The sequence below is a fragment of the Stegostoma tigrinum genome, chromosome 2, assembly GCF_030684315.1.
Source record: "Stegostoma tigrinum isolate sSteTig4 chromosome 2, sSteTig4.hap1, whole genome shotgun sequence".
Taxonomy (NCBI): domain Eukaryota; kingdom Metazoa; phylum Chordata; class Chondrichthyes; order Orectolobiformes; family Stegostomatidae; genus Stegostoma; species Stegostoma tigrinum.
Genome location: NC_081355.1, coordinates 70,075,988 through 70,101,547, shown reverse-complemented (window position 1 = coordinate 70,101,547; position 25,560 = coordinate 70,075,988). Strand labels below are relative to the sequence as shown.

The 25,560-nt window shown below is 42.4% G+C and overlaps 1 protein-coding gene across 4 annotated transcripts in view; it reads left to right on the top strand.

The window, feature by feature from the left end:
- Positions 1–25,560, top strand: part of crppa (CDP-L-ribitol pyrophosphorylase A) — a 262,350-nt gene that overhangs the window by 104,676 nt on the left and 132,114 nt on the right. For 3 of the 4 annotated variants that reach the window (XM_048559491.2, XM_048559486.2, XM_059641668.1), the window contains exons 8-9: positions 15,551–15,646; positions 21,620–21,751. In XM_048559491.2, the coding sequence (XP_048415448.2) occupies positions 15,551–15,646; positions 21,620–21,751 (228 nt within the window). Of the gene's footprint in view, positions 1–15,550; positions 15,647–16,525; positions 17,239–21,619; positions 21,752–25,560 lie in introns of those variants that run through there. The other variant, XR_009443129.1, reaches the window with a different exon arrangement.

Genomic DNA, 25,560 nt, shown 5'->3' with positions numbered 1-25,560 from the left:
ACCTTCTCTGATGAAGGGTCTAGGCCCAAAACGTCTGTTTTTGTGCTCCTCAGATGCTGCCTTCATCCAGCTTCACACTTTGGTATCCTGCACTCTGTTGTGTTACGCTGATGCACTTGTATCGTACAATCTGTAATGCATTAATTGGGCAAGAGTTCAAATAAATTAGCTTCCTGCTGTGGCGATAAACTTCCCCGATCAGCCCTCCTTCCTTAGATGGTCAGATGAATTTCTTGAGATCAGCTGTTGTTTAGGACGGCACAGTGGCTCAGTGGTGAGCACTGCAGCCTCACAGCACCAGGGACCTGGGTTCAATTCCAGCCTCGGGCAACTGTCTGTGCGGAGTTTGCACATTTTCCCCGTGTCTGCGTGGGTTTCCTCCGGGTGCTCCAGTTTCCTCCCACAGTCCAAAGATGTGCAGGCTAGGTGGATCGGCCATGCTAAATTGCCCGTAGTGTTCAGGGGTGTGTGGGCTATAGGGGGATGGGTCTGGGTGGGATGCTGCAAAGGGCGGTGTGGACTTGTGGAAACAGGCCCTTCAGCCCCACACTGTAGGGAATCTAATCTTAAAAAAAAAGCCTCGAACATGTATTGACATCTCATCAATTATACAACTTGCCAGAATTTACTTCCTCCTCTCAACTAACATCTTAATCATTCAAGATACTTAGTGGTGTCGAAAGTGGTGTAGAAGCCTCCCTCTATATGGTGATTTTGATCTTCAGCCCAGCTGAGCAGATTAGCTGCTTCTATCAAAAACTTCTCATCGCCTTCAGTTTTGTTGCAGCCTCTGCAACTCAGTAGGCCCACCAGGGCAATCAAACCAAGGTGTGACCCTGTTCAGTTGCTCCACCCACCTGGATACAGTAACTCAATGACTTCTACTTCCCAGATGTCAGTTCATCAGACAGGGTTAGGCAGCAGTGTTTGCATCTGAATGGCACTTTAGCGCAGAAGGCAAGGCAAGCAGATTGTGGCAGAAAGCACCTTTTCAGTGCAGAGGGCAAGGCAGCATTTCTGAAGAAGGGTCTAGGCCCGAAACGTCAGCCTTGGTGCTCCTCTGATGCTGCTTGGCCTGCTGTGCTCATCCAGCTCTACACCTTGTTAACTCAGATTCTCTAGCATCGGCAGTTCTTACTATCTCTGATCAAATAGTTCATTGACTTTAGCTTACTCTGCCCCCAAGTCTTTCAACACTACTGGTAGTCAGAAATCTATCAATCTCTACCTTAAGTATACTCAAAACCTGAACATCCACAACCATCTGCAGTAGACAGTCTAAAGGCTCACAATCCTTTGAGTAGAAAAAAATTTCTCCTCATCTCAGACTCAAGTGGCATTCCCCTCATTTATAAATTGTGTCCCATGATCTTAGACTGCACAAGCTAGGAAAACATCTTATCCGCATCTCCCCCATCCATTTCTTTTAAATATTTTGTAAGTTTCAATGAGATCATATCCTTTAGAATTCTAAAGAGTTCAGGCCCATTTTGCCCAGTCTCTGTTCATAGGACTGTCCCACCATCCCATGGGCGAGTTTAGTGAACCTTTGTTGCACTCCCTCCGGGTGTAATCTTTCCACCCAGTCCCCCGTGGGGGACATCATCAAACAGCCTATGAAAATATAAGTAAACTACGTCCATCAGCTCTTCTTTATCAATTTTGTTGGCAGTGCCTTCAAAAATCTCCAATAATTTTGCCAAACAGGATTTCCCATTAGCAAATCCATGCTAAGTCCAATCATGTTCTTATCCAAATGTCTGATTACTGCAACCTTTATGACAGATTTTATGGTTTTCCCAACTGCTGATGTAAGTCTAACAGGTGTGTAGTTCCCTGTTTTTCTCTGACTCCCACCTTAAATAGTGGGGGGGACATTTTTTATCTTCCAATCTGCAGGAATCAGTATGGAAGGTGGTGTATGTGCCAGCAGTTTACAAGGCAAACACAGTTAATGTACATGAAGAGTTCAGGTATTTTGAAAGGGAAAAGTGAGTCGTGATTAATGAGGTGAGGGTGGTCTTAAGTCAGTTGGGACAATCCTTTCAGTCAATCCTGGGCAATGGTCAGGCAGGAGGTCCAATACACATCTGAGGATTGGCACAATTCAATCAGAGGATTGGCTCAGATTGGTCCTGGAACTTGAGCAGAATCAATCCAGGCCTTGCTAATCATTCAGTCAGGGATGCCTTGCAAATTCATTCCAAGGGACAGGCTGGGGTCATCCGGGAGGATGGATCAGCTACATCCAGAGGGCATTTTAAGATCAGTCTATGGTGTCCTCAAATTTGAAACAGCTTAATCCTGAAATTGGCCGGATGGTACTCGCGAGTTAAGGAATTGGTGACAGTTATGGAGGCTAGTAATGATGTGAAGGTTGAAGATGGCAGAGTGGGAGCAGGTAGGTTGGGAGAGGGGACTGGGCTCAAGGCAAGTCATATTCATTCTGGCTTCAATATGAGGAGAGCAAAGGGCCAGCAGGGCATTGGGATCCCAATATTGTGGGCTGTAGCTTTAAATGGGAACAGGACGATAACACACAGAGCCTCAAAAAAATTAGGAGAAGGTGAAGGGTCATTGGGATCCAGTGGGGGAATGGAAGAATGGAGGTGCGGATATTGTGGGTTACAAGCAAAGCCTGCAAGTCATTGTAGTGAGAGCAAATTCGAAAGCTCACCACATTGATCCAAAAATCAATTGCGCTTTGATCAGGATCATTGTATAATTGAAAATAGCTTTCTTGGAGATAAGCTTCCGATGTCTGGACCAGTTGGGTGGGACAGTACAGTAAACTTCTGACAGGGTGCCCTGCATCATCATTGTCATGTCTCCTCCATCATCTCAGGGACTGAAAGGTGAATGTATTAACTGAGGAGGAGATGCAGAAGAGAGAAGAAACTTCTAAGAAGAAAGAGGATGGTCCTCAGATGTGCCAGGATGACATCAAAGGAAGGAAGATAGGGCAATGGTCAGCGAAGTCAGACAGGTCAGGTACAACCTGCTTCCACAATGATGGATAACAAAATGTGAGGCTGGATGAACACAGCAGGCCAAGCAGCATCTCAGGAGCACAAAAGCTGACGTTTCGGGCCGAGACCCTTCATCAGAGAGGGGGTTGGGGAGAGGGAACTGGAATAAATAGGGAGAGAGGGGGAGGCGGACCGAAGATGGAGAGAAAACAAGATAGGTGGTGAGGAGGTAGGGAGGGGATTGGTCAGTCCAGGGAAGATGGACAGGTCAAGGAGGCGGGATGAGGTGGTAGGTAGGAAATGGAGGTGCGGCTTGAGGTGGGAGGAAGGGATGGGTGAGAGGAAGAACAGGTTAGGGAAGCAGAGACGGGCTGGGCTGGTTTTGGGATGCAGTGGCGGGAGGGGACGAGCTGAGATGGTTTTGTGATGCAGTGGGGGGAGGGGTGTTGAAACTTTTTCTGTTTTCATGAATGTTACAATTGTACAGTTTTCTGTCAGCTCTCTTGCTTGCTTTTTGCCACACTGTTCAGGGATTTGATTTAGCTATGCAAAAATGACATTGATGTTCTTCCCCTCTAAACATGGCTCTGATATTTCTGTATTTGTGCGACTTAAAATCTGTAACTCCAACAAGGTTGGTGCTAAAGAAACTGCTATCCAACGAGCAAGTCCACTGCCTCCCTCTCCTGGATTCTTGTACCGATATAGCCCTTGTGAACAGACATATTGGGTTCTAGTCATCTCTCTGGAAAGCAGACAAGGGTGGGGATGGAAAAATGTCTTGGGTGGTGGGGTCGGATTGTAGATGGCGGAAGTGTTGGAGGATGATGCGTTGTATCCGGAGGTTGGTGGGGTGGTGTGTGAGAACGAGGGGGATCCTCTTTGGGCGGTTGTGGCGGGGGCGGGGTGTAAGGGATGTGTTGCGGGAAATGCGGGAGACGCGGTCAAGGGCATTCTCGACCACTGTGGGGGGAAAGTTGCGGTCCTGGAAGAACTTGGACATCTGGGATGTGCGGGAGTGGAATGCCCCATCGTGGGAGCAGAATCGGCGGAGGTGGAGGAATTGGGAATAGGGGATGGAATTTTTGCAGGAGGGTGGGTGGGAGGAGGTGTATTCTAGGTAGCTGTGGGAGTTGGTGGGCTTGAAATGGACATCAGTTACAAGCTGGTTGCCTGAGATGGAGACTGAGAGGTCCAGGAAGGTGAGGGATGTGTTGGAGACTCCGTGACTCCCTTGTTCGCGCCACACTGCCCTCCAACCCCACCACACTCGGTACCTTCCCCTGCAACCGCAGGAAGTGCTACACTTGTCCGCACACCTCCTCCCTCACTCCTATCACAGGCCCTAAGATGACTTTCCATATTAAGCAGAGGTTCACCTGCACATCTGCCAATATGGTATACTGTATCCATTGTACCCGGTGTGGCTCCCTCTACATTGGGGAAACCAAGCAGAGGCTTGGGGACCACTTTGCAGAACATCTCTGCTTGGCTCGCAATAAACAACTGCACCTCCCAGTTGCGAACCATTTCAACTCCCCCCTCCCATTCTTTAGATGACGTGTCCATCATGTGCCTCCTGCAGTGCCAGAATGATGCCACCCGAAGGTTGCAGGAACAGCAACTCATATTCCGCTTAGGAACGCTGCAGCCCAATGGTAACAATGTGGACTTCACCAGCTTCAAAATCTCCCCTTCCCCCACCGCATCCCAAAACCAGCCCAGCCCGTCTCTGCCTCCCTAACCGGTTCTTCCTCTCACCCATCCCTTCCTCCCACCCTAAGCCGCACCTCCATTTCCTACCTGCTAACCTCATCCCACCTCCTTGACCTCTCCGTCTTCCCTGGACTGACCTATCCCCTCCCTACCTCCCCACCTATACTCTCCTCTCCACCTATCTTCTTTTCTCTCCATCTTCGGTCCGCCTCCCCCTCTCTCCCTATTTATTCCAGAACCCTCACCCCATCCCCCTCTCTGATGAAGGGTCTAGGCCCGAAATGTCAGCTCTTGTGTTCCTGAGATGCTGCTTGGCCTGCTGTGTTCATCCACCTTCACGCTTTATGATCTCACAGTGGTGATAAAGACTGAGTTGGCCCACATCCTGAGGCTACTCCTTATGCGCCTTAAACCCTTACAACTTTGCCAATGCAATGGGCTTTCAACATGCTCTTGAAATACCTGAACATCCTCACTGACAGTCTTACCAGTAGGAGAGGCTGCGAGATATGGCTGTTGCACTTTGCCTCATGCTGGGTGCCAGTAATATCAACAGAAGAAAACATAAAAGAATTACTTGGTGAAAATAGAGAATACCTTATGCAGAACAATATGTTTGTTTCTCTGCTCATTCAAGAAGAGTAGGCCACAGTGTTTCCTATTGGTTTGTCTTCCTGTCACCGCAGGGCATTTCCCCGTTTTCCTTGACCAGCTCGATGATCATTTCCACAAAAGCGGTTGAGAATCTGATATCTAGCACTTGTCTTGCTGGACTTAGCCCTCTGAGCAAAATGGTACACCAGCAGTCACAGAGGATTGAATGTGAGGGGAATGAGTGCAGTTTGTGAGCATCCATAACTATGCAATGGAGTGAGCTGTAAGAAAAGTAGGAAGCGCAGTGGACGGGAATGCTTGGTAGTTTGAAACGATGACGTGTACTTATTGTGAGCATATCATGCAGATGGTGCGAGGCTAGTTGGCCATGGCCGTGTATGTGATGCCTCAACACTGGCAGAGTAAGACTGAGTGATGCCTCTGTGAGTGTGATTTTGCAGAGAGGAAGTGACACCAGTTAACCTTGTGGAGGGGAGAAAATCATTCATGATCTCAGGCACCGCTTACCAGCCATTTGCAATCTGCCGACAGGCTGGATGTGCCTGATGAGAGAGTCTCATGGTGTCATTCCCTGGTAACAAGATGGCCCTTCTCTCGATGGCTGAATCCAGCAGCATTAGTAAAGCTGGGAGCCTTCTTAGACTCCCTGGTAAACATTTCTGAGCTTTTCTGCAGGTGTGGTGGGTGGTGTGTGGGGTGGGGGGAGGGGTGCGGCAACATAGGCTCCTGGGAAGCTCCTGATTTTCAAATGAGTGAAGTGGTGTCCAACTGACTATTAAATATCGTGCCAAAACCTTCTACCTCAGAAGTCCTTACAGTGGTGCGAACTTCCAGTTCACTCACCACTTGTGATCTCCTTACAAAATTATCTAAGAAGCACGTGATTGTGTGAGATGACCCATGCCAGGCAGTGGCAGATCGAATGCCATTTAAGGCATTCACCACCATAGTGAACTGCTGGACAGGTAATGAACTGGTCCTAGATTCAATCCAAATTGAAGGTCTCAACTCATAAATCATGAGGGGCATAAATGAGGTGAATATCAAAGGTCTTTTCCCTAGGGTGGAGGAGTTCAAAACTGGAAGGCATATTTTTAAGGTGAGAGGAGAAAGACTTAAAAGGGACTTGAGAGCCAAGTGGTTTGTGTGAAAAGTGAACTGCTGGACAGGTACATGAACTGGCCCTAGATTCAATCCAAATTGAAGGTCTCAACTCATAAAAGGCCCAAAAATATGAGGGCACAGACTTAAAATATTTTGTAAAAATAATAAATGCGACGTGAGAGAAACGTTTCATGCACTGAGTCGTTAGAGCGTGGAATGCACTGCCTCAATGTGTGATAGAGGTAGGTTCAATGAAGGCATTCAGGGTGCCGTTGGATGTTTGTTTCCGTATCAAACAACGTGTAATGTAAAAGGAAAAAGACAGGGAAATGACAAGGAGAGCTGGTGTAGACATAGTGGTGTGAATGGCCTCCTTTTGCACTGTAGCCATTCTGTGATCCTGTAGTTCTTAGCTTCAAGAAACAGTCTGTGTCTCTGTTTATCCTAATTATACATTATAAGACAGATTCTTACCAGGAACATTTGATTGGCTTAATGTTCCGCCTGTGCAGTTTGTCAACGTCCAGAAGGGATTGATATGAATTATCTATTCACAGAGGGGTTTCCAGCAAGGTTGTCTCAAAATTAGCAAATATTTGGGTTGCATGGTTAATAAGTTTGCAGATGACACCAGAGATGGTGGTATAGTGGTCAGTGAAAAAAGGGACTAAAGAGTGGCAGATGGAATTCAATTTAGATATATGGGAGGTGTTGCATATGGTCAGGCAAACCAGGGTAGGACTTGTGCAGTTTAATGGTATGGCCTTGGGGAGTGTTGTCAAACAGAGAGACCTAGGGGTTCAGGTGCATAGTTCTTTGAAAGTTCCATCACAGGTAGACTGGTTGGTAAAGAAGGCACTTAGCACTCCTACCTTCATTGCTCAGACCATTGTGTACAGGAATTGGTATATCATTTTGTGGTTGTGCAGGATGTTGGTGAGGTCTCTTTTAGATAACCAGTGGACAGCACTAGTTGCCCTGCTGCAGGAATGGTATTATTTAAATGGAGAGAATGCGGAAAAGATTTACCAAGATGTTGTGGGACTGGAAGGTTTAAGTTATAAAAGTAGGCCGTATAGGCTGGGACTTTTTCACTGGAGCATAGGAGATTGAGTGGTGATCTTATAAAGGTTTACAAAATCATGAAGGGCATAAATGAGGTGAATATCAAAGGTCTTTTCCCTAGGGTGGAGGAGTTCAAAACTGGAAGGCATATTTTTAAGGTGAGAGGAGAAAGACTTAAAAGGGACTTGAGAGCCAAGTGGTTTGTGTGAAAAGTGAACTGCTGGAGGAAGTGGTAAATGCAGGTACAGTTACAAAACTTAAAAGATATTTGGACAGGTACATGAACAGGAAAGGTTTAACGGGAAGGTTAAAAGGAATATTGACCAAACGTAAGCAAATGGAACTAGTCTAGTTTGGGAAACTTAGGTCGTGTGGACGAGTTGGACAGAAGGGTTTGTTTCCATGCTGTATAATTATGAAGCTCCTTGGGATATTCTAAATTAAAGGCAAGTTCCTAATGTCATGATATTGTCATAAACTTCTCTAAATAACATCCTTGCTTTTATACTCTATTTAGGAACTTCTTGTAGGAATGTGTGAATTAGTAAGTGTGATTTACCTCGATAACAGGAAGTCCAGTGTGTCGATGCAGGTGTGAGACATATAAATACAACTTGTAAAAGCTTTGAGATATGTTCCTCAATACTTCAGACATTATAGTCGGTATATCACATCAACAAATCATAACCGAACAGTCTTCAGTTTTGATTAAGGTATGCAAAAAAGACCAGTCAATTCCTGCTTGAGTTCTTGACCCAGCAAGAAGCTAAGCAGCTGCCAATCTTGAGAAACTTCGGCAGTGACTTGAATTGATCTTTAACTGACCTCAAGTAACTGCCTAATTAGATCGTTTTCCCATTTGGCATAGCTCACCACTTATGCGAGCGCCAGTTTGAATTAGTGACTAACTATTACAATTGTTTTGCAAAATCTGGAGTGCCCCTGAGCTCTGCCACATAAGATTAACTTATGCATTCTAAACAATAACACATGTAGGCATGCATTTTAAGGTGCTAACGCAGTTTTCAATCTAAATTAGATTACTGCTCCTTTGAAATTTCAATGTATATTATTCATAGTAAAATTGTGAATAGGTTTGTATGTAAGTTTTGTTGAACCAAAAATTGCATACAAACGCATTCACTTTAATAAAGTAGTTGAATCATTTAAAGACGTAGGTAACTATTAAATTGTGAACAAAGGAGTATTTTGTCATTCTTAAGCAATTTGTTATAATTACACCATGTGATTTCAAACTAGTGGCTTGCAATTGATATTTTGCTGTCTTGCAATGTACCCTTAGCATTTTGTTACTCTTTGTACAGTGAGACCAGCAAATATTTTTTAATTCAAAATGTCCCAGGGTACTTCATAGAAGTATAAGGAAAACAGATGGTAAGCCAGAGGTAGAGCTGAGGAATGGTGGCTGAATGTTTAGCACATAAGCAGATTTTCACATGAATTTTGAAAGTATAGGAGGAAGTGAAGAGGTAGAGCTTTTTAGGGAAGAATATCTGGAGTATGGGGCTGAAGTAGTGGAGAAATGGTTATAAAAGACGGGGCAGAGAGCAGTGGGAGGTCAGAGTGGAATGAGAGGATGCTGTAAGATGCAGACAAGAAGTAATTGTGTGACTGTAGTCATTGGAACCAGGTGAATCTCATTGACTATGAGATTATTGATTGGTGTTGGTAACCTGGACTAATCAAGGAGCCCTGGCTGTCCAATATAAACAAAGGGTTTAGAATCTCAATTCAGGATGAGGACTGGAGAATAGGAAGAGGCCAACTCAAAGATGACTATTGGCTCTAAAGATGAGAATTTTAAATGTGAATGTAGGAGTGAGAGCTAACATAAGTGATAAAGGCACAGGTGATGACTAAGTACTATCTGGTGCTGGGTCAAATAAAAGTAGTGTGAGATTTATGAAAGTTATGAGGAGAACCAAGAACGTATTGGAAATATTGTGCCCAGAGTTAATAAAGCCACCAATAAGAGTTTTGGCCAGACCAGAGATTCTTACAAAGGTATGCAATATTACAGAGATAGTGTTAAATAATCTGTGAGATGAATTGGATAGGGAATTAGAAGTTCACCTTGGAATTGGAGAGCACACAGTAGAACTGAAGAGTTTGGATTGTAATTAGGACCAAAGAGGAAAATGGAGAAGGGAGTAAACTGATTGAGTTTATGGCTGTGTCTCAAGATTATTGGTGCATTTGAATTACTTGTGTGAGAGAAATAAGGTTGTAATTTTTGGAGATTTCAGCTTTGCTAATATTAACTAGGTTCACATCCATGTGAACCTATTAGACAGGTTGGAATTTTTAAAGTGCGCCCAGGAGAAGTTTTTCTTTGTGCCAGTATATTTCCCAAGTCTAATAGGAGTGTCAATGCTAGGCCAAATGCAAGGAACAAAGCTGGTCGAAAGGTTGAGATTTCACTGGGTGAGCATTTTTGGGGTTAGTGACCGTAACTCTGTAAGTTTCAGTGTCATTATGGAAAGGGATAAGGACAAGGCAGAGATTTGATGTCTAAACTAGGGAAATGGCAATTTCAATTTCATTAGACAAGATCTGGCAAACATAGGCAAGGAACAGCTACTTGCAGGTCTATATTTGGAAGTGGAAGTTATTTAGAAGTGGTATAGTAAGAGTTCAGGGCCAGCTATTCCCCTTAGATATGCTAAGGGATATTGAGAGATTGAATAAGAAAACGAAGGAAGCATATGAAACATTAAACGTTAAAAACAGGGAAACCTTTAAAAGTATCGGGAGCATAGTAGGAGTGCAGAGAAAAGAAGTTATGGCAAAGAAGGTTGCAATTACCTTTGGCAGATAGGATGAAGGAAGACTAAGGTATTTTGTAAGTATGTTAAGAATAAGAGGATTCTCAGGGAAAGAGAGGGGGCAATTAGTGACCAAAGGGGCAACCTGTGTGTGGAGCCAGTGGACATGGGTGAGGTGTTAAATGAATATTTCTCATCTGTATGACCAAAGGAGATTTACCTTCTTGCTATCGATTTAAGGTAGGATGGTGAGGTTCTGGGATGCACGAAGGTTAATAAGGAGGAAGTATAAAGATAAAGGTACATAAATTCTCAGGCCCTGATGAGATATATCCCAGGTTGCTGTGGGAGGCAAGGGAGAAGATTGCTGGGGTCCTGGCAAAGATATTTAATGCGTTCCAGGCTCTGTGTGAAATGCCAGATGACTAGAGGATAGTTGATATGGTTTGTTTGATCATGATGGGTACCAGAGATAGGCCAGATAATGACAGGCCAATTAGTCTGACATCATTAGTTGGACATTGTTGGAAAAAACTGAGAGATGGGATTAATCAACACAAAGCAGGGGTTGATCAAGGTTAGTCAGTACAGATTAGTTAGAGAGAAATCCTGTCTGACTAATATAATTGTGTTTATTGTGAAGGTGACTAAATACATTGAGGTTTTGTTTTTACTTATTCATTTGTGGGCTGCGCCCATCCCTAGTTACTCTTGAGAAGGTGCTGGTGAACTGCTGTCTTGAACTGCTGCAGGACACCTGCTGTGGTTTGATCCACAATGCCATTAGGGAGGGAATTCCAGGATTTTGACCCAGCTGTATTGGAAAAACAGTGAAATATTTCCAAGTCAGGATGGTGAGTGACCTGGAGGGGAAATTGAAGGAGGTTGGATTCCCATATATCTACTGCCCTTGTCCTTCTAGAGAAAGTGGTTGTGGGTTTGGAAGGTGCTGTCTGAGGATCTTTGGTGAATTTCTGCAGTGCATCTTACAGATAGTACACACTGCAGCTACTGAGTGTTGGTGGCGGAGGGAGTGAATGGCGAGTTTTGAGAAGATTTGTAGCTCAGGTTGAGGTTCTGGATGTAAGTTTGCTCGCTGAGCTGGAAGGTTTGTTTTCAGACGTTTCGTCGCCAATCTAGGTAACATCATCATTGACCCTCCGGTGAAGCGCTGGTGTTATGTTCCACTTTCCATTTATGTGAGTGAATGCTTGTGGATGTTTTGCCAATCAAGTGGGCTGCTTTGTCCTGGATGGTGTCCAGGTTCTTGAGTGTTGATGGAGCTGCACTCATCCAGGCAAGGGGAGTATTCCATCACACTCCTGACTTGTGCCTTGAAGGTGGTGGACAGGCTTTGAGGCATCAGAAATTGAGTTATTGCCACAGTATTCCTAACCCGTGACCTTCTCTTGGAGCCATTGCGTTTAAGTGTTGAATCCAGTTGAGTTTCTGGTAGTGCAGTTGATGTGGTTTATGTGGACTACTTAGATATGGACTTTGAGAAGGTCCCACATGGAAGTCTGGTCCAAAGGGTAAGAGCCTACAGGATCCAAGTTGGCAAGCTGGATCCAAAATTGGGTTGCAAAACAGAGGCAAAGGGCAGTGGTGGAGATTTGTTTTTGTGATTGGAAACCTGTGACCAGCCATGTACCATAAGAATCGGTGCTGAAATTCTTGCTGTTAGTTATGTACCTTAACAACTTGGATGTGAATGTAGAAGATGTTGTTAGTAAGTTTGCAGATGACATGAAAATTGGTAGTGTTGTTGATAATGAAGAGAATGGTATTAGACCACAGTCTGATAATGATCAACTGGTAAATGGGCAGAGCAAAGTCCGATCAAATTTAATCCTTTATAAGTATGATTTCAGGCATTTTTGGGAGGTTTGAAAAGGGAAGAATATACACAGTGAATGGTAGGTTCCTAGGGAGAACTGATAAACAATGAGACCTTGATGAACATGTCCACAGATCCCTGAAGGTATTGGCACAGGCAGACAGGCTGGGGAAGAAAGCATATGGGATACTTTCCTTCATTAGTTGGGCATAGAATATAAGAGCAAGGAAGTCTTGTTACAACTTTACAAAGAGTTGGCTAGGCCACAAATGAAGTACTGTGTGCAGGTCTGGTCACCACATTATCAGAAGGACATCATTGCACTGGACAGGATGTAGGGAAGATTCACCATGATGTTGTCTGGTGTGAAAAGTATCAGTTGTGAAGAGAGAAAAAAACAAAGTTGCTGGAAAAGTTCAGCAGGACTGGCAGCATCTGTGAAGGAAAAAAACAGTTAACATTTCGGGTCCGGTGACCCTTCCTCAGAACCGGACCCGAAACATGAGCTCTGTTTTTTTTTCTTTCACAGATGCTGCCAGATCTGCTGAACTTTTCCAGCAACTTTGTTTTTGTTCCTGATTTACAGCACCCTCAGTTCTTTCAGTTTTTATGTAGTTGTGAGGAGAGACTGGATTTGTTTTCCTTGGAGCAGAACAAGAGGACGGGACATCTGATTGAGGCATACAAAACTGAGAGACATAGACAAGATGGGCCAAAGGGCCTGTTTCAGTTGTGTAATGCGATGACCCTATTTGCTTATTCAAAGTTCTTAGAGATAAAAAAATGCAAAAATATCTCCGTGTTGGATAGAAAGTAATCATTAGGACCTAACAGTGTCCTCTTGCCAATGTCTGTAGGAAAACATCAGTGCATAACACTGAGAAATGAAATCTAGTGCTTGAATTTTCATTGTGGAGGAGAGAAGTTGGATTTAGGGGACTGAGCTGACTTTGTGACCAGTCCGCCTCCTGCACTGCCTACCGATGCCGTTTCCGTAGCGGGGGTTGGAGTGGGCCTGGCACCAGCTGTGCCAGCACAGAGGTGAGATGCAGTGGTGGCAACAGTGCCAGACATGGAAGTGGCCTATAGCTGTGAAACAGTGCGTCCACATCGACTGACAGAACTCCTTTCTTCGAGGAGAACTATTCAAGTTTGCTTGTATGGACTGATGCCCCATTCTTGGCGGATTTATCCCCAAGGATGTTCAAGAAATGTGGGTCACACCCACCTCATGCGAATCCAGAATGTTTGCTGAGGCTTTTCTGGTTAAGCTAATGAAAATGTTTCCTCAGTTGCACAGCTTTCATGACTTGCCTACATTCTGACCGTGTTATTGACCACAGTGACCTAGTATGATTTATGCAGGCTTCTGATGGCCTCACTGCACCCTCAAAATAACCAGTTTCCATTAGCACTATCATCATCCCTAAGCAATGGTGCAATATTGGAATTGCAATCCAGCTGGGAAAATCCAGATCTCTTGGATGTTTGTAGCCAGTACCCGAAATATTTATGAATATGATTATACAACTATCTCATAATACTCCGCTGGTGAATTTGAGTGATCAAAAATGAATAGTTTCTCTGACCAGCTCAGATTGAAGCAGACTGGGGTTGTTCCAGTTAGCTTTGAAAATGATTCCACAGCAGACAGATTGAATCCAGCTTGTTTTGAAATAGTGACACTAATCATAAACATTTTAGAGCACAAAAGGAGGATATTCAGCTTATCGTGTCTTTCATTTCATTCTGAAAAAGCTAACCACTTAGTTCTGTATCTGTACCTCATTTCCATGAGCTTTTCAATCTTTTCAGTTATTTTTCATTGATTTTGAATATTGTTTGTGCCTTGGCATTTTATGCTTTAACATGTCCTCTGTATTAAAAAAATTCTAACCCCTCTTCAATTTTTCGATAGAATTATTTTTTGGTTACTGATTTGAAATTTTTTTTTCTTCTGTGCTTTTTGAAAAGTTTTCTGAACTTGACTGTCAGGAATTTTGTGCTTTAGTTTTTCTTTTAAAAAAAAAATGCCCTTTGTAAATCTTAGTTTAAATGTCATCTGCATCTTGGGCTGGCTTCGCATTGTCTAGGAGCACAGATTCTGCTCCAAGATCATTATCGAGCAGGCTGTTAATGTCCCTGAAGCAGTGCTTCAAATACTTCAGGTAATTAGCCAGGGTCTTGCCATGTATCGGAATATGATGAGCATGTTCCAGGAACAAGAGACATAAAAGTGCTGAATACAAACTGGAAACATTTATTTGGTACAAACTCAGGTCTGCCTGTCAATTCAGGACTTCATGAATATCTTCTCCCATCAGGTCTAAGTTCCACTAATGTGATCTGGCCTTATCATGACATAGTTCCTTGATGCACATGCTCAATATTAGTACTATTAACCCTTTGCAATGTCCTGTATGCCCAACCTTGCTGCCCATCCCCTTGACCTGTCCATCCTCCCCGGTCTGACCTATCCCCTCCCTACCTCCCCACCCATACTCTCCTCTCCACCTATCTTCTCCTCTATCCATCTTCAGTCCTCCTCTCCCTATTTATTTCAGAACCCTCTTCCCATCTCCCTCTCTCATGAAGGGTCTAGGCCCGAAACGTCAGCTTTTGTGCTCCTGAGATGCTGCTTGGCCTGCTGTGTTCATCCAGCCCCACACTTTGTTTTCCTGCATAATTCTGTTGTGTGAAGCCCCAAGCCCCAAATCTGAGGGAGAAGAGCTACTTTCCGGTCCAGACCTCATTTAATTAAAACTAAGAAACTCCTTATCCTGAAATGGGATCCCAATCCACCTCAAGGTAAATACTGAAGTCCAAATTGTAGCAGACATCATGCATACGTATGTTCTTTCTGTCTCTGAGGATTGTGCCATATCTGTTTATCTATTTAGCTTCCAGAGTCCAAGTGTGCCACAATATGAATCCAACTGACATTCCTAAATTGGTTGTGAACATAATTTTTCATACACTCAGGATTATTGAACAAAATGTAGTCCAATTGCTCATCTCATCTAATGTTGACTGTAATGGATCTTGTGCTCTGTAACGCTTCAATTAGAGAAAAGTCAGACATCTATCCTGAATAAATAATTCAAATGACATTCTCAGCCCTGCCGTTTTCAGTAAACTAGAATACCATTTCAGAAAAGTATAGTCAGTTTTTTCATGTTTGTTATGCAGAATGTTATGGATAAGAAATTTAATTGCATCACTGAGGCAGGCTGCACAGCAAGGTGTTACCTGCAATGTCCACTTCCAGTTATATCATTGTTGAATGCCACCCAGGCTGTGGAACTTGGTGTGTGAGCTATGTCCCACTAGGGTCATTGATGTGAGCCTGTGCAAAATGGCTAGATCTCCTGAATACCTTATTATTTTGCCTCATGCTTTGCATATTTCTCTTGACGTGTTTGCTTTTTCTTCAATGAATTGCTTTTTGTCTTGATCAGGTCAACAATTTTGAATTATCTCAGGAAATTGTGCAACTGGTGGAGTCGATTGAAAGTACAAAGCTTTCAGCCTTGTATCCTGTGGTTCTGACTGTGGTATGTATGTGCAAGATCACACATTGTTTTCTGTGTAAAAACTGGCCTGATTTATTTACCTGTAATCTGTTATATTCACTCCTCAGCAAATTTAAAACAATATAGTCATAGTCAGGGATGTTAAAATTTCATGTTTATAACATTTTGAGCATGAAATTTGGATCAATGGATTGAACTGAAGCCTTCTTGAGAGAGTGCATTATGTTGCCAACTATTTCAACATAGCCCATGTGATATCCAACTTTTGAGAAGCATGTTAATTCAGGCAGCTTCTGATTTCATTGGAAGTAACTGAACTTCTCTCGTTCTGATGGCTCCCAGCTTCGATAGGTGATGCACATTTGGAAACTGAGAATTTACATCGCGTGGCCCATTCTTTTAATTCACTTGTGACATACTCTAGAAAGAAAGCTTTCAGCTCGAAGCTGGGAGCTGCGCAAATTAAGTAAAGGGTCAGGCACTCAGGTTCCAGGGCAGGTGACTTTGAGGACCTTTCGCTGTTGCAAAGTGTCTGGAAGTAAAATGGAATACTTTTAGAAGGTGTTGTGGCAAGTTACAGGATTTGGCAGGAAGTGTTGCTGCATTCCTCACAGGAAGGGCAGAAGATTTAATACAGGCTTATGCAGGCTGCAATTGTAAGGCGTTTGCATCTGTAGCATAAGAGAGATGGAGCAGAGTTTGTAGAAAGGAGAACTTTGAGCAGTACCCTCTGCCACATGATTATTGCAATACTCCTCTATGCTTCTTGACTGATGCAGGAGACTGTCTGGCAGGTCAAGCAACACACCAAGGATTTTGGTTATGCGTTAGCTGGAGGGAGCTACGTTTGATGTCTGAATGCTTGTACACACAAATCAAATGTGCTGTGATCACTTTCAGATGTTTGACTGCTTGAATATGATGACCTGCACCAGCTCGGCATTCCACAAACTACACCAGCATGTATTTGACAATGAGGACCTCTGCAACTCAAGCTAAGTCTAATTGTACAGATTGTTTGTCATGACCACAGACTTGACCTGTGAATCAGCAACACACAAGTGTATTAGAGAAATTCAACCAGCAATTACTATAACACATTTAGTGGAATCAGTGGTGGGGGACTGATGAACAAACACAATTGCCCTTGAAGTCACCACTCCAAATGTTCAGGTGCTGCTCCTGTCAATCCTAAGCTTGATGTACACCACATCTGGTTGGCTGAAAAGCATCTCCACTGCAAGGCCTCATTCTTTATTTTCTCCATGACCAGCGTTTTAGAGAAGGTCAAAGAAAAAATATAAGGGCACTCTGAAACTCCCTTTTAAGTGGGAAATATTGACATTAATGACTAGGAGGAGCTTGCTAGAAACTGTTCAGAATGACGACATCTTATCCATCAACTGCATCATGCTTGGAGCCTAAACAAATTAATGATGAGGAAGAAAACGAAAGAAAAGGAAGACATCGTGTACTGTGGATTCTACCAGTTCAACTAGATGTCTTTCCCATCTGCACCACGACCTTCAGATCAAGAATCTGCCTGTTCAGCCACATGAATATTCATGGTAGAAACCAGCAGTGGGTGGGAGAAAACCAAATGGACTGCAGAAGTAAGTCAGAAACAAAAATAGAAATTAATGGAAAAGCTCAGTGGGTCTGGCAACATCTGTGGAAGAAATCAGAGTTAACATTTCAGATCAAGTGACCCCCTCAGAACAATAAGTGGATGCCATTCTCAAATTGAGGAACAGCCATTAATAAGTTTTGTGTTGTTACATTGCACTGTGACTAAAATAACTACTTGTGAATTCACATAATCTGCTAGTTTGGGCTTGAAGAGTAATAAATTATTATTTGCACTTTGTTTCATGTGAATCTTATAGGTTGTCCCTGGGATTTAGGCTGATTTTCTGTTAGGTTTGAATGCATGAACTCTTAGTCTTTATTGAAAGCTGTTCTTAGGACGTTTATTTGATCCTCTGCTCTGTAAGAGGAAAAATATCACGTTAAATTTGAATAATATTTCATTAAGTTCCAAATTAATAATGTGATTGAATGGAAAGAGCATGAACAAGTGTGTTCCTACGACAAGAAAAGTGAAGAATTTTATTGAGGATTTACAGGTACTGAACATATTGACTGAGTCATTGAGCTGGATTCATCAAAAGCTGTATCTAAGAGCATCACTCCCATTTGTTTGTTAGCATTCCTACATATGTACTTAAATTCACAGTCTTGTAGATGCCATTTCATAAGCAAAGAGTCATGCTTGTTTAAAATTTAACCTGCAATCCACCATATTTAGAAACACCGAAAATTGTAAAATATATTGATTAAAAACAAAAACTGGATTAAAAGTCAGTAACAGGAAGTTTGAGTTTGCTCTAATAACATAGAATGTTATGATGAGATTTCACATTATGTACCACACTAAAGGCTTGCTAAGGAAATTATGGCTCATTGAATAATAAGATGGCTTGCAAACAGAAAACAGCAAGTCACAGTGAGTAGTTAATTTCCACATGGCAGACAGTAGAGTTTCATAAGGGTGAATGTATATTGTGCTGTCAACCCTTATTATCTGTACACTGATATCTGCATGTGTAAAGTATATATTTATATGATTGTGTGATTATTGTGTTTAGAAAGTTGCCTTTTATTAGCGATAACAAGGTGTAGAGCTGAATGAACACAGGAGGCTGAGCAGCTTGGTAGGACCAGGAAAGCTGACGTTTTGGGCATAGAGCCTTCTTCAGAAATGCGGGAGGGGAAGGGGATTCTGAAATAAATAGAGAGAGGGGGAGGTGGATAGAAGATGGGAAGGTGGACAGAAGATGGATAGACAAATGATAGGTGGAGAGGTGATAGACTGGTCAAAGAGGCGGGGATGGAGCCATTAAAGGTGAGTGTAGGTAGGGAGGACGGGGAGGTAGGGAGGACATAGGTCAGTCCATGGAGGAGGGACAGGTCAAGGGGGCAGGATGAGGTTAGTAGGTAGGAAATGGGGGTGTGGCTTGAGGTGGGAGGAGGGGATAGGTGGGAGGAAGGACAGGTTAGGGAGGTGGGGACATGCTGGGCTGGTTTTGGGATACAGTAGGGGGAGGGGAGGTTTTGAAGCTTGTGAAGTCTACATTGATACCAATGGGCTGCAGGGTTCCCAAGTAGAATATGAGTTGCTGTTCCTGCAAACTTCGGGTGCCATCGTTGTGGCACTGCAGGAGGGCCAGGATGGACATGTCATCTGCAGAATGGGAGGGGGAGTTGAAGTGGTTCACGACTGGGAGGTGCAGCTGTTTATTGCGAACCGAGTGTAGGTCTTTTGCAAAGCGGTCCCCAAGCCTCTGCTTGGTTTCCACAATGGGAACAGCGGATGCACAATAGCTTTAATTTTCTTCTTAAAGATTTTCTAAAATAAAATTCTTAGCTTTGCTGCCAGAAGAATTATTATTTCATTGTGTCTGATTTCCCATCTATTATTCTTTCCTGCACTTAACTTAGTTGCATTTTATTTTAGACATTCTTTTATGATGCAATACCAATCCTTTAGAAGTTGTTTCAACATGTAGGCATACTTCCCATAAAAGCTTGTTTCGACTTTTGTTAGTTTAATAACTGACTGACTATTATTGTTTGACTGAGGCATGACCCTCTACATGTCTTTCTTCCTTACAGTCATCATGGAACCTCAAGGACACCAATGTAAATTCTTCTCAATAAGTAGAAGATTGGAATAAATTCTTTAAGGCACCTTTTGGCTGTTTAATCTAACTGTTGTCATTCAGTAGGAGGGAAATGTATTCTGTATTATCGCTTCGGTGTTAAATATGCACTCGTGTCTAGGCACACTGTCCCAAATCTCTCTATGTACAAATCTCTGATTATCTGCTGCTACAAACTCGGTGGAGCCAGCAGCAGTGCCGACTCTTCTCAGTTCGTGAACTTCAATAGCTGCTTTAAATGTTGACATAGTGGCACAGGATGTGAAGGTTGTCAGGTCAATAATACTGCTCAGTCATTAGAATGATAGAAATGGTAAAATAAATAGTCTTGAAACTGTTGGATTGCAACAAATGCGTTAACAGACAAGTAGTGTATATATGTTGTTTTGAGAATGATATAAAAGTTGACATTTATTCCTCCTAAGGGCCATGAATGGGGAAGAGAAATTCCAACGTAATTATTTGTTTAGCAAATATTTCCAGAGTGAATTTATCTGTGACTTTCTGAAATGTCTCTTTTTTTTAAAGCTGGAAGTACAAAAGATATTTCCAGTTGCGGAGTTTGACTTGCATTCACTTTTATGCATTAATCAATTAAGAAATGGAGCTAAGCACCTAAAAATGGATGAGGTGCCCTTGGTCAGCAAGGAAATTTGAGAGCAATTTACATTCATATTGCAATTTACATCACTTGGGGAAGGGATGGCCAGTGTTGTTATCGCTGGACTGTTAACCCAGAGACATAGGTGATGTTTAGGGAACTCTGGTTCAAATCCCACAACAGCAGATGGTGGAATTTCAACTCAGTAGAAATCTGGAATTAATGGTGCTATGGATGACCATGAATTCATTGTTGATTGTCAGAAAAAGCCCATCTCTTTCACTAATGTCCTTTAGGGAAGGAAACTGTCATCCTTGCCTGGCCTGGCTGACATGTGACACCAGACCCACAGCAATGTGGTTGACTCCTAACTGCCCTCTGGGCAATTAGGGATGGGCAATAAATGCTGCCTTGGCCAGCAATGCCCTTGTCCCATGGATGAATAAAAACAAATTAATGATAATTGGGAATACAGATAAAAGTCATGTGATAGAGCAATGAAGATGAAAATTTGATGGAATTAGTAGGTAAATAGTTGAAGTTTTCACCTCCACATTTTGGGCAGATGGGAAAAAAAAATTTGAAAAAACACATTTGTTGGCTGTATTTTCATTCTCATTAGACCATCTAATCATTCCTAGCTGAAGCAGTGGACAAGCAGGTAGCTTCAAGGGATATATTTCTCTAATTTTCAGGCTTTTTACACCAAATTATTTTCCAGAAAAATATCTGCCATGAAATCTGAATCTGATGCCACAATGTCAGGAAGTCAATATCTAACATCTTGGAATCAAAATCTATTTATTGCCACTCTTTTTGAAAAGTGTAGTCACACTCTCATATCTGTCTTCATCTAGCTGTTCACCTCTCCACCTCGTCTTCAGCATAAATAACTTATTTTCCAACTGCTATCCGTGCCGAAGAAGGATCACTGGACTCAAAACTAACTCTGCTTTGTCTCCACAGACGCTGACAGATCTACTGAGTTTCACCAGCAATTTCCGCTTTTATTTCAGATTTTCAGCATCCGCAGTTCTTCGTTTGATTATATTGATGCTGTAGTATGTTGTGTGAGATATTTTTCATATAGGCAGGTTGACAAAGATAAACTATTTCTCCTGATTGAGGATTGTACAGCTAGGATGTATAGTCTGAGAATTAGGGCCAGATTGTTTAGGGAAGAGGTTAGGAGCGTTTTACATGCAATGGTCAGTAGATGTTTGGAACTCTCATCCACAGATGGCGGTGGATTCTGAATTAGTTGTTCACTTTAAATCTGAGTTGAAAAAGTTTTGTTTAAGAAAGGGTATTATGGGATACAGATTAAAGGCAGATATGTGGAGTTAAGTCATGGATCAGCCATGATCTCATTGAGTACTGGGACCGGCTTGAGAGGCTATATGCTTTACTGCTGTTCCCATGGTTCTATAAGGTCGAAAATTCTGCACTTAACTGCACATATGTTAACAGTTTTAGAGGCTTATTGACAATGAATGACAGATTTTGTTGTCAATACAAAGTCTGGGCCATTAGTTTCAGTATTAGAGGTCATAACCATGTTCCGGATTTACCTCCAGTGGTAATAATTCAGGAGTTTTGGCCTCTATTCCTTTTTATTGACTTATGACAAAAGTATTTGCAAATATAATTTTTAGATCTTTTTCGCTATAGGTGCATCTGAACGACTTGGAAATATCATTTCCCTGTGTTCAAATGGAAGATTTCATCAACTTCAAAGAACTGGCAAAGGAAGCAAAGAGAAAAAATATCTTCATTTATAGGCTGCTGTTGAATCATACCCAGGTAGGGATCTTTTCTTTTTGCTCTGGTATTGTGTTAGTAAGGAAGACAGTAACCTATCAAAATAACACAGCAATGTGATAGCATTGTTATTTTGCTTCCTTCAATGGGCTGTAAATTTAAACAGTGTCTTCACATGGAAGAAAGTATTGGAAATATTTTCTTGTTAAATTATGTTGCCTTTGCATCAAGATACTGCATGATATTTTGCTAACCAATTATTACCTTTCGATCATTGCCAGTGACAACTTGACAGTGAATAAGTGTCAGATTTAAATTCTCCTTTTTAGTATCAGTCATTTGGCAATATACGCTGTTTGCTGCAGCTTTCAATTTTGCATTTTCCTTTTCTGGTCATATGTGGTAGGCTAGAGTTTCATTGTTCTAATTGGGACCAAGTGGAGGTGGGACTGAAAGTAAAATTGGGTCGAAGCAGTATTCTAGAAGTTCTACCTCTGTTCCTATCTTTGGCCATTTTCATTTAAGATTCTGAGGAGAGAAAGGGCCTAGAAATGGAACCTCCCATTCAAGGATAGTTGACAGTGTTCTTCGGCATGTTGAAAGGCAATCATCCATAAATCTTTCAATTTTCAGGCAGGTTGACAGACCTTAGGAGCTATTGGATTTTACACGAGCTGCATCAAGCATAAAGTGCGTGTTGAAGGCAGCAAGAGTTTTTAAAAAATGGTTTTACCTTCTTACATGTTCGTCAAGAAATGCTGTAGCATGAGTTTTTATTTGTTCATTAAGGTATATCATAAGTGTTATTTTTGGAAGATATACCGCACCGTGAATAGGTGTACAATGTGTGTACAGTTTTGGTCTCTTTATCTAACAAGGGATGTTCTGGGCATAAAAGGTGTACAATGGATGTTCACCAGGTAGTCCCTGCCTTAGGAGGAGAGATTGAGGAAATTGGGTCCGTATTCCTGAGAATGAGGGGTGGCTTTGTTGAAACTTGCAAAGTTCTTACAAGCTGTGACACGGTGACTAAGAGGCATCATCTCAGTATAACAACAGAGTTGAGAAGAAATTTCTTCTCTGAGCGTGGGGAACCTTTGGAATTCACTGCCCCTGAGGCATGTGAAATCCTAGTCATTGGGCATATTCAAGACAGAAATTGATTGAATTCTGGAAACTTAATGACATTATGGGTTTTGGAGATGATGCAGGAAAGTATCATTGAGATAGATGATTAGCCATGATTTGACTGAATGGTGTAGCAGATGGGGTGGTACAGTGGCTCAGTGGTTAGCACTGCTGCCTCACAGCACCGGGTACCTGGGTTTGATTCCAGCCTCGGGCGACTGTCTGTGTAGGGTTTGCACATTCTCCCCTTGTCGGTGTGGGTTTCCACTGGGTGCTGCAGTTTCCTCCCAGAGTCCAAAGATGTGCAGGTTAGGGTGGATTGGTTATACCCATGAATTGCCCGTTGTGTCCAGCGATGTTTGGGTTAGACATGGGAAATGCAGGGGTAGGGGAATTCGTCTGGGTGGGATGCTCTTTGGAGGGGTAGTGTGGACTTGTTGAGTCGAACGGCCTTTTTCCACACTGTAGGGATTCTATGACCTATGATTCAATATGCTGAATGGCCTACTTCTTGGCCTATGTTCCTACATATCGAGCCATTAACTAATGTGTTTGCTAGATTACTACTTCTGCTGATTTGTAAATATAAAAAGCCTTTCGATGAATTTTGAAAAAAGTTAATCTAATACAAATGCCTTCAATATATTGACAGGAAAACACAAGGTAGATAAACTATTTTCATTGGTTGGGGATTCTACAACTAGACCACAATACCAGATCATTAGGATTAGACTATGCAGGAGAGGTGTTAAGAAGTACTTCTATTTGCATCAGTTGTTATTTTTAGATCTGAGGTTAAGCAAAGCTTTTTGTTAAGCAAAGTTCTGAAGGGATGTGGGCCAAAGGCAGGTATATGGCTTAGGCTGTAGATCAGACATGATGTTAATGACTGGCAGAAGAGGCTCAAGGGGCTGAGTGGTCTGCTTCTATGCCTGTGTTCAATTATTGAGGTAGAGTTAATTCCGCACTGTTGAGTAGGTATCCTATCTTGATAATCATATATAAATGTTTAAACTTTTTCATTGCTTTTATGTTTTCATCACAGATGTCTGCTGTTTTAGAAATTTTGAGGTCAGTTTGTTTCATTGGAAAGTTTAATAAGCTCTTGGCTACAAACATCTGCACCAACTGTCTGTACATTTTACATGTGCTTACTCCCTTAACACTGGTTTGAAGCGTCTGTTAGTTTGGGCAATTTTATGGGCTACTCAATAACTTCCAGCTGTTACAAAAAATGCTGGCGAGGCATTTTCTTAAAGTGATAATGAAAGACAAGGAAGTGTAGAATTATAGGGCACTTAATTAAATTTCTGTAGATTTAAGGCCATCTGAATACTTTGCTTTGGTTCCTTAGGAGGAATGGACATTTTTATTGCAAGTTGAAGTGGGCCTTTGAACCTGTTTATTCAAGCATCATCCTCCTGTCTTCCCTGTGGATAGTTGAATCTCCAGACCAATTAAGGCAGGGCAACAATGGCAGTACCAGTTCCACATCTCGCTTTATACTTCTGAGAAGAAAATCATGACCCCCTGAGTTATCAATGCAGGAATATTGGGCGGTATTCTATGTTTGACTAAAGCTATGATTTCTGCTTGGTATTTACTATATGATATGAATAGTGAGTTTTGAGAAGATTTGTAGCTCAGGTTGAGGTTCTGGATGTGAGTTTGCTCGCTGAGCTGGAAGGTTAGTTTTCAGACATTTCGTCACCATTCTAGGTAACATCATCAATGAGCCTCCGATGAAGCGCTGGTGTTATATCCCGCTTTCTATCTATCTGTTTAGGTTTCCTTGGGTTGGTGATTTCATTTCCTGCATTGGTGATATCACTTCCTGTTCTTTTTCTCAGAGGATGGTAGATGGGTTCCAAATCAATGTGTTTGTTGATGGAGTTCCGGTTGGAATGCCATGCTTCTAGGAATTCTTGTGCGTGTCTCTGTTAGGCTTGTCCTAGGATGGATGTGTTGTCCCAATCAAGGTAGTGTCCTTCCTCATCTGTATGTAAGGATACTAGTGATAGTGGGTCATGTCTTTTTGTGGCTAATTGATGTTCGTGTATCCTGGTGGCTAGCTTTCTGCCCATTTGTCCAATGTAGTGTTTGTCACAGTTCTTGCAAGGTATTTTGTAGATGACATTTGTTTTGCTTGTTTTCTGTATAGGGTCTTTTAAGTTCATTAGCTGCTGTTTTAGTGTGTTAGTGATAATGGGAACTGCAGATGCTGGAGAATCCAAGATAATAAAATGTGAGGCTGGATGAACACAGCAGGCCCAGCAGCATCTCAGGAGCATTTTGCTCCTGAGATGCTGCTGGGTCTGCTGTGTTCATCCAGCCTCACATTTTATTACATTGTTTTAGTGTGTTGGTGGGTTTGTGGGCTACCCTGATGCCAAGAGGCCTGAGTAGTCTGGCAGTCATTTCCGAAATGTCTTTGTGGGGAAGAGTGGTTATGGTTTCTGAGCACGTTTTGTCTGTTTCTTTGGGTTTGTTGCTGAGAAATCGGCGGACTGTGTTCATAGGGTACCCGTTCTTTTTGAATATGCTGTATAGGTGATTTTCTTCTACTCTTCGTAGTTCCTCTGTGCTGCAGTGTGTGGCGGCTCGTTGAAATAATGTTCTAATGCAGCTTCGTTTGTGGCATCATGGTAGACCACAAACCCACCAACACACTAAAAAAGCAGCTAATGAACTTAAAAGACCCTATACAGACAACAAGCAAAACA